The 10,077-nt window shown below is 41.5% G+C and overlaps 1 protein-coding gene across 1 annotated transcript; it reads right to left on the bottom strand.

Moving 5' to 3' along the window:
* Positions 1–26: 26 nt before the first annotated feature.
* SNRPB2 (small nuclear ribonucleoprotein polypeptide B2) lies at positions 27–7,597 on the bottom strand. Its single transcript, XM_083857877.1, has 7 exons — positions 7,509–7,597; positions 7,208–7,295; positions 5,630–5,802; positions 3,783–3,923; positions 2,597–2,647; positions 872–960; positions 27–364 (listed from the first exon to the last, which is right to left on the bottom strand). The coding sequence occupies exons 2-7, from the start codon at positions 7,269–7,271 to the stop codon at positions 205–207; spliced, it is 678 nt and encodes a 225-aa protein (XP_083714003.1). The 5' UTR covers positions 7,272–7,295; positions 7,509–7,597; the 3' UTR covers positions 27–204.
* Positions 7,598–10,077: the final 2,480 nt, after the last annotated feature.

Here is a 10,077-nt window from a genome sequence, read left to right as displayed (position 1 = left end):
TTTTATAAAAATTAGTATTCCAACAGAAAAAGTTACTATCCAGGTGATCTGTGGAAATCACAGATGAGCCCTGGTCACTGTGGCAATTCTATTCCAGTCTTATGTTTTCTGCAGAGAAAAGCAAACGTGCCAGCTGACCAGAGTTATCAGTGTTTAAAAAAACACAAACACCTCTTCACACCACTCCTTTACAGGAGCATGAAGTTATTTCTTTGCATAAGTGATTTTCATGGCGTGAGACGGAGTGATCTTGAACCCCTGGAGAGCATCTCGAGCAGCCCCTGCTTGGTTCTCATTTTCAAACTCCACGAAGGCGATGTCGTGGCGCCCTGGCACTAAGCGAACTTCTTTGAATCCAGGGAACCTTTAAAATAACAAGGTGAGGGTCAAAAATACTTCTTAGCTCAATAATGCATCTCTCTTATCACAGGCATCTACTAGTGCAATAATTATTACTAATGAAAGACTCAAACTGAAGGGTTTTGTATGTTCAATCCTTAGAACTATGCCTCAATTAAGGAATATTATGTGGAAGCAGTTTAATCAGCGCTGTACACATACAGAAGCAATCTAATTAGTTTTGAAACTGTTCCTCCTGTCCTAAAGACTTCAGTATTACAGTCACCAGCTTAAAATCCAGTGCAAATTGATGGCAGATAAATTACACAGTCAAAACCAGCTACAAAAAAGATCGGATTTGCTTTCTGAACCAAGTGATCAGAACTGACATCTGTAACCTTGGCAGCAACACAAACAACTGAAACACCTTCAGAAGAAACTCTTATTTCTAAAATGTGAGCTTGCCAACTGAGAAAACACACACAGGTTACAGAAGAATTCAAAGAAGAAATCACTTCTATTCAAAACTTACTGATTAAATAACATGGAGAGCATCATCTCATTTGTTTCCTCAGGCAAATTATTAAGGAAAAGGATGTAGTTTGGTGGGTTATCAGGCACCTGCAATGACAGAAGATCAAAGCTCAGAAGACTATACATAGTTGCATGCAGTTCCTTTCCACCTGTCTACATGATTATTTGAACCACGACTCACATTACTTTAGTTTTGCTCACAACATTCTACCTGGGTTTCACCATACCTTTATCAATATGCAGACAAAGCCCCTTGATTCTTTTACATGGATTTATTAATGTGGAGAGGTTCTGACTTCTACAAAAATCACATCACCATACTGTCTTAATGTCACATTTAAACTCAACTCGTCCAGAGCTGACACTGCAATATTCTTCACATCCATTTCTGAAGTTGAAAGAAATATCTAATCAAAGAATATCCAAACACTCAGTGTTGTGCTTTAATGAAAACTGACATACACAAATTGTTCCTGAAAATCCAGGGAGCAAGACCTTTTACCCTGGTGGTTTTGTATGCAATGGCAGAACTCAAGAAAAATGCAGGGCAGGCAAAGATATTCTTATGGTTCTTGCTCTCCTGCAAATCCTGGCTCTTTACCCCTTTCACTTCTAACATGAATCATTCAGAAGGTCACTGAGTAGAACAGATGAATGAAGGGTAGGGAGTTGGAGTTGTTCCTACATCTCCAGACAATCCTGTCCTGAGTTGCAGTGTAGGATGTACACAAAGTATTTATTCTATCACCATCTTCATGAACTGTTGAAACCAAATGGGGCAGTGCTGTAGTGTTCCCAGGCCCTCTGCCTTTGGGCTGTCTTCTGCTAATGGCCCATCAACGCCTGGCCCATGAGTCACAGGTAACTCCCTCCAGGGGTTATCTCTGTTAATGGGCCATCAAGGATCCACTTCACACTCCTCATCCCATTGTGAGATGCTCTGCCCAGGGGGAGGAGCCAAGCATTCTCACCTGGATATAAGCTGGTATGTGGGACAGTGCAAGGGCACTTATCCACTGGATTCCCAGAGGACCAGAGCTACCAGACCTTTCTACAGGATCACTGCTTCAGGAAGAGCACCTCACCTGGACTGCTTCCACCATCCTGCTCAGGTTGTATTCTGACTCTGTCAGTGGTCCTTTGTGTTATTGCATTTATTTTATTTTATTTTTACCTTTTTACCTTTCTTCTTATTAAATTGTATCTCTGACTTGGAGCCTCTCACTCGTTTTGCTTTCAAACCACAACAAATCCTTTGGAAAATAATACACTAGTGAGAAAAAAATGAGCAGAGAACCCCCAAACTCCATAAATAAAGCTTTTAGGCAAGGTATTTTGGCATCCTGTGTTGTCTTCCTTTTCCTTATCCACTGCTAGAACAAAGTAAGTTAAAGAGAACTTATTACCAATGAAAAAAAATTGAGAATCCTTCTACTGATACTAAGCACAGCCCAAATCTAAGAATCCAGTATGATTTGGTAATAGTGCTGTTTTCTGTATAGTAATGAGAAACTGCAGATTCTCATTTCCTGTCAACCAGATACAGTAAACAAGAGATTTGTTTTGTTTGCTTGCTGTCATGTAGGTGTTAGACAAACATCTCATACAACAAAAACAAAGCTGTAAAATATATCCTCGAGTTTCCATGTGTAACGGATTATTATTCACAGAGAATAATTATAAACACCAGTGCTTTTAGTGATAAAAATAAAAAAAACATTACCTGATTCTGTGGTGTAGTCCCTGGGGCATTGGCTGAATTCTGTGTTGCTCCCTAGCAAATAAGTACAAAATAGTTTTACCAAGATGTTCCACCATGTTTCTCTACAACTCAAGACACATGTAAAGGGTTTTTTTGAGATACAATCCAAGGAAGATTTGGTGCCTACGAGAAACTTCCCAAAGGGAACAAAGTGTGTGAATTTTGCTTAGCTCCAAAACCAGGCAAGCAAAAGAAATTACACAGTACTATGTGATCAATCCAATGACTGAGTCAAGTATTTCTCCACATTACAGGATTTGATTTAATAGACACAGAGAAAGCAGTTTTGAAGGCCCAGACGGGTATCCTGGTTTCACCTGGGATAGAATTGATGTTCTTTTTAGTACAGTGGGCTTTGAATTCAGTATGAGAGTAACACTGATAACAAACTGATGTTTTGGTTGTTGATAAGTAGTGCTTGGGACTACTCCAAGGACTTCCCAGTTTCCCGTGCTCTGCAGGTGAGCAGGCGCACCAGAAGCCAGGAGGGAGCCAGGAGAGCTGACCAGAACTGGCCAAAGGAATATTCCATGGTACAGAATATCATGTCCAATATACAAACTGGGGGAATCTGGTCAGGTGCCTTGATGTTTTATGCTACACTTCAGCACAAAAACTACTAAATGTTGTTACTTTAGGCAGGCCAAGCCTTAGTGGAGATAAATTCCAACCTAATTCCTGTTAATCCAACATCTAATATCTACTGTAAATTAATTATTTTGTCCCCATTTACCATTCTTCTGTCCTTATTGGGCAACATGGTATTAAAACACTGAAGAGAAAAGCTGGTTGAGCACTTGAAGCCAGTACTAAAAATAAACACAATCTCATTTTTTCCCTTTTCTTAAAGGACGCTACTTTTTTAAGAGTTTAAAAGAGTTTCTACTTTGGTTTGTTGTAGCTTTGCCCTCCATCTTTATTTTCATCTGGTAATAGCAAAGGAGGGAAAAAAAAAAAGGAACAGCAAAGACTACATAACCAGCTCCCGCTCCTTCAACTTTTATTAAATGCAGAAGACCTCTAGATAATCAACAGACACCAATTTAGGAACTGAAAAGTAACAAAAGACAACATCAAGTCCTAAAAAAAATTGGAATAGTTTTTGTGTGATTTTGTTTTTATTTTTCTAAACAGAGAAGCAGCTTACCTGGATAACCTTTTTATTTGGTGCATTTGCTGACTGCTCCAGAGTTTTGGCTTTCTTCTTTTCCTTTCTTTTTTCCTTATCAGCAAAAGTCCCCCGCATTTTAGAGATGATATCAGAATCTGTTTTTGCATACTGAATACGCTTTGTAAAAGAAAAAAGAAAAATAGATTATATTCTGCAATTAATGATACTGAACATTTTTCATCACTTACAGTAAGTGTGTATTTATACTTTTTTTTTTTTTTGCAGGAACCTTTTATATTTAAACATTGTTATAAAGTGTAGGTACACTTAGAGGGTAACCAATTCCCATAGTTGATTCTGAACACAATTACAGAAGTCTAAAAAAATTCCTAACGTGGAAATTAGTAACTTTAGCTCATTGAAAGCAGAACTCCATTTATCTAACAATATCTTTTTAACATCTCTCAAGGTAGAATGCACAGAGAGACACATTTGAGCTCCACAGAGGACATTTGAGGAAACTGGCTCTAGCTTCTATTAAAACTGAGTTTTCAATTCCATTTTAAGGGGAATTAAAATCTGACAGCAATTTCTCAGATCTCTACAGAAATGTAAATTCAGCAAAACTCAAACTGCTTAAACAGAACAGGGAAGTATCCACCTTAATCCCAAGAGGATTGCATAAATGCTGCTGTTCCCTTAACAAAGCCCCCCCCCCCCCCTCACAGCTGAAGGTTAAGCAGGTGCAGGTATAACTACACCAGTGTGCAGCATTATTATTCATGCACACAATCCTATTGTTTTCCCTATCAGAGACTACCTCAATACAAAACTACACAGCAGCTTAAGATTTTTTTTTAGTGCTTTTGTTTAGTGCTTAGAGCATACAGGCTGCAGGCAATGTCTGAAGAGGGAAGTACATCTGAAAGCTTATGAAGTTCTAATGTTTTTATTTCTTACTGAGTTCTACTGAGCACAAAACTCCTTAAGGATAAATGGAGGACCGAGCTTGCAAAATTCTGTGTGAAGGATTTAATGAGAGAACCTGAAGGTGTTAAGGCAAACAGCTTGTGGCTCAGCAGCAAAACTGCTCTCTCCAGTGCTCAAAGCCATAAGCTGAGAGCCAGCAGTAATGTACCCTTCCATTGCTGAAGTCATGGGCTGTCTGCATGTATCATTACACCTCACCAACAGCTGCAGACTTAAGGGATGCCTAATTATTCAAGCAGGTCATTTGTGCTCTTCTGCAAGTTATGAAGTACATTCCTAAATCATGTTCTATCAATCAGCACTGAATTTGTTTCACTGAAGTTATACTGAAGTACAGTGACTTGGTTTGATGATCTACAGTCAAGCAGAACTAGCCATCAATTTAAAAAAAAAAAAAAAAAAAAAAAAAAAAAAAAAAAAAAAAAATCACTGGTCACATCTGGAAAGCAAAGTGGAGATCTTCACCCTCCTCACTGTTACCCCAAAAAGGAAGCATCACATTCTAGCTATTCATTACAAATCTAAGAGCAGGTAATGTTACTCTACACACAAAGTAACTGAAAACTAATCCAATTTCAATAATATTACAGAATTAATTTAACTGGTTCAATGGAAGACACGATGAGTAAAATTAAAGTATTTAAGATCTTAAAATCCTTAATCCAGCATAGAAAAACAAAAAGACCCCCATTAAGAAATCCAAATGTTAAGTTCATAGTGTGTGTGTTGTAATTGCAGTCTCTTCAGCATCCCTCCAGCCTGCACAGATATTCATCAGGATGTGCCCTGACTGAGTAATCCTTTGGTAACAACTACATAAAATAGTTCATTCCCGGGGTGCATCACACCATCAGGGTATTGTTCTTCTTTACAAAGGTAACAAAATAACTCACCATTGGCTTCCCATAAAAGGGGAAGCCTTGTAGCTGTCTCAAGGCGTTGGTAGATGACCCAAGCTCTTTAAATATAACAAAAGCCTGTCCTCTCATCTTCATGGTTTTTAAAGCCACAATGTCGACCACATGACCAAACTGGGAGAACAAAGCGTACAGGGACCTCTTCAGCTCTGGCGACCAGAGGAGGAAACAGATCAGAACAGGTTACATGCAAATTGCCACTTCTACAGACTCTGCTGTCCTTTGGGAACAAGGTTTTTTTACAAACTTTAGCTCACACAGTTGTTAGCACACGAGTTTGTCAAAAGTGTTGCACGAGTACAAGTTTATTTCGTAAGCTGGTGTGCAACATTTGGTGTCATACCTCAAGGATTCAGATAGTGAAGGAGTTGTAGTGCCATCCTCCTAGCATTCCAAGGGAGTAACAATTACATAAGGGTATTAAAAACATTATTTTCATACATGCATATGCACACACACACACTCTCTCACACAATCAAGTATGATGCATGACAGCCATCCTGGAGTGATGAGAAAATCAAAACTGAAACAAGCAGCAGGAAAGAGATATGATGTAAAACAAGAATGCAGCAGAACAGTAACTACCTAAAGGTTAATTAAAGCTGGAAATTTTGGTTGTAACTGTTTCATTAATTTTCTCCCTTGAGGATGAAGTATTTTGTCATATTCTGGATCCAAATGATTTTTGTATAAGACTACTGCAGCTTACAGCTGCAATGAATTTACTTTAATTATAAACAACCACCTGAATACGTGCCAAATTAAACCTCAGTCCCATCCAAATCCACCTAAATAAATAATCTGTACTGTGCAATCATTCTAACACAAAACCCTTACATTTGAACTATTTTAGCAATGTAAGAATGCTGCCTCTTCTTCACTGCTATTGACACTGGGTAATACCAGTCCACTGTCACTTTCTCCACCTGCTCCTGACTAACTGTGGTGTGCTGATTTTTTTAACTAACAAAAGGTTTTCTATCAAAACACTTCCCCTAAAAATTGTTGATGCAAGTCCAGGAGGCTCCCAAGTTGATCAGAGGGATGGAGCACCTCTCCTGTGAGGAAAGACTGAGAGATTTGGGGTTGTTGAGCCTGGAAAAGAGAAGGCTCAGGGGTGACCTAACTGTGGCCTTCCTGAAGGGAGCCCACAAGGTGAGGAGGGACTATTTAAGGGATTGGAGTGACAGGACAAGGGGGAACGGCTTCAAACGGAGAGAAGGCTTAGATGTGCTATTGGGAAAGTATTCTGTACTGTCAGGACGGTGAGGCACTGGAACAGGCTGCCCAGAGAGGCTGCGGGTTCCCCGTCCCTGAAAGCGTTCAGGAGCTGCAGGGAGCTCTGAGCACCCTGATCCAGCGGGAGGTGCATTCGTTCGCTTGAGCTGTTTCATCACACGAGAGCTCGGCTCACGCCCTCCTCCTGCCCAGCACTCCAGAGGCCTCGGGGAGCTGCTAAAAGCCCCTTTGTACCACAAGTGCCGCGTGTGCGAGTGCATCACCAGCCCCACCGGACACCCCCCCGCTCCCGAGGCCGCCGGCAGCCTCCCGTACCTTCCTTCTTGATCTTGTCGTTGATGTTGTTGATGTAGATGGTGTGGTTCGGCCTGATGTCCATCGTGGGCGGCGCCTACGGACCGGCCTGCGGACAGAGCACACACGGCAGGCGTTAGCGACCCCCGGCCGCGACAACTGAGGGGCGCCTCGTCAGTCTGTCTGTTCGTCTGCCCGCCCGCAGGCCGCACACCCCCCTCCCCCCCGCTCCTGCCCTTTCCGGGCGGGCCAGAGCTGCGACGGCGGGACAGGAACTTCCAGAGAGTGAAACCCCCCCGAGGCAAGCCCTCCTTGCGCCCACCTGGCTCCTAGATGCCGGACCCCGGATCCCAGAGCCCCCCACGTCCCTTCCCCTGCGCGCCCGCCGCTCTCAATGGCGGCCGCCCCGCCCCGCCCCGCCGGGACGCAGCGCAGGCTGCAAAGCCGCTCGCGGAACAGTCGATGCGCCGAACGCCGATAGCGCCGATGGGGGGATGAAAGGGAAAAGAAAACGGGATAAAAACGAGATAGGGATGAAAAAGGATAAAAGGGGATAAAAGCTTGGTGTCGGCCCCAATGGGCTTTTCTTGCGCCAGGGTTTGGCTGTGTCCTGTTCTAATGGAGTAATAAGCAAAGTTAAGTGTGGGGAGGGTATTTTTGTTGGGGTTTGGATTTTTTTTTTGTTTGGTTTGGTTTTGTGGGGGGTTTTTTTGGTTTGTGGTTTTGTTGGGGTTTTTGTTTGTTGGTTGGTTGGTTGGGGGGTTTTGTTTGTTTGTTTGTTTGGGGTTTTTTTGTGGGATTTTTGGGGGGGTTTTTTGGGTTGTTTGGGGTAGTTTTTTGGGGTTTTTTGTGGGTGGTTTTTTGTTGTTGTTGTTTTGGGTTTTTTTGGGGATTTGGTTTTTTGTGGGGTTTTTTTGGGTTTTTTTTTTGTTTGTTTGTTTTTTTTTTTTTTTGGGGGGGGGGGGGGGAGTTTTTTTGGAGGGGGTTGGGTTTGGTTTTTTTTATTTCTTCATAGCAACTCGGGAAAGCACAGAATGGTTTGGGTTGGAAGGCCCTCAAAGGTCATGGAGTGAAACCGCCCCTGTGGACACGGACACGGACACGTTCCACTGGACTGGGCTGCTCCAAGCCCTACCCAACCCCACCATGAACACTGCCCTGATTCCACAGCTTCCCTGGGCAGACCTCTGCCTCCCCACCCTCACACTAAAGGATTTCTTCTTCCCAACATCTGGTCTCAACCTGCCCTTTTCCAGTTTGAATCCATCCCTCCTTGTCCTGTCACTCTGTGACCTCGTACACCATTGCTCTCCACATTGCTCCTTATTTATAAAACCTCTTATTTATTAGACCTCTCCTTATAAATCAGGCCCCTTCTGAAAAGCCACTATTAGGTCACAGCAGAGGTAGGCAAAACAATTCCCTCAGCCTCTCCTCAGAGCAGCGGACCTGCAAAACCACCTTTGTGTCCCTTCTCTGGACTCTCCCCACGAATTCCTATCCTTCTTCTGCTGGGGATCCCAGAGCTGGATGCAGCGCTGCAGATGGGAGGAACTCCCAAATGTCCCTAAACATTAAGTGGGTTTTTGTGTTTTGTTTTGGTTTGGTTTGTTTGTTTGTTTGTTTTGTGGGGTTTTTTGAGTGTAGGTTCCTGAAGGTGCTTTGAAAATCAAAAAATTTGGTTTTGAAAATCTGAGGCGGTGCTACCTCAGAACAAAAAAAAGAAAAACAGAGCAGAGATTGAGGTTGCAGCCCTTGAATTTTTGGAATGATTTTGGAGGCCGCATGCCTTCATTTCTATGAATTACTAGACAGGCTCTTTTTCAGAAACAGTTTGAAGTTGCAAAGGTTTACATATAGAAAAGGAGTTCTTGCAGGGGAACTACTTCATAATCAATGAAGTAGTTTCTGCTTAAGCTGTAAATTATATTGGGGCAGGCCATCTCTTTGTAAAGAAGCAGGAATATTATTAGGTAGAGTTATTGGTTCAGTGATATTTCAGAAAAAAAAAAACAACAACAAACTTTGGGAAATAAAATAAATTACTCCAGATTTCAGAGCATGTAGGAAGTATATAAAGAAAAACATGGATAAAAGGGAGTCAAAAATAAAAGCCAAAGGCAAAAAAAGCTGTTGACTGAGGTGTCATTCACTAGTGGAAGAAAACAGTGTGTTCTGCAGTTGTTTACAGCAGAGCATGGTGTGGGAAATGTGTGCCAGTGGATGCCTTATGCAATGCATATATGTGAAAAATTCAGAACATGACAAGCAGCAGTTCTGGTCAAGTTTTAGGGTTCTATTTATTTTTCTTTGGTTTATTGTCTTAGAGTTAGTTTTTAAGATAAAGTACAGCTTTGAAATCCAAGCCTGAATAATACATTAAAACTCTTTTTCAGAAAGGCTGGCTGTACAATTTTATATCTCCATCAGCCCATCAGTAACTTTATAATTTAGTATCAATATTCAAAACTGCTTATTTTTTATTGAGTCAACACAGATAAAGGAACTGGTCTCACAGAATCAAAAATCTTGACATTTTATAAATTATTTTTTAAAATAAAGTTCTTCAACTGCCTATAGAGAAGACACAAAACAAAAGGCACAAGATTCTTTAAAATATCTTTGCAGCCACCACTTCCCCCCTCCTGCCATTTGCTTAAGGTCAAGGAAACTCAGCCTTTCATCGTTATTGCTGCTGTTTATTATGAGTCCTAAAATAAAAATCAAGGGGTTTTATTTCTTCATCTTCCTTTTCTACATTCAACAAAATTCCCTGAGGTATAAATAACCAAGAGCTGTGTATGGTGGAAACATCACAGCTTCATGCCCTCCTCATGGCCTCAATTGGGTCCACACACAGTGAGGCTTCACATTTTTCACAGCTGTTATTT

Source organism: Zosterops lateralis (genome assembly GCF_965231275.1).
Source record: "Zosterops lateralis genome assembly, chromosome: 3".
Classification (NCBI taxonomy): Eukaryota; Metazoa; Chordata; class Aves; order Passeriformes; family Zosteropidae; genus Zosterops; species Zosterops lateralis.
This window is presented reverse-complemented; position numbering and strand designations above follow the sequence as displayed.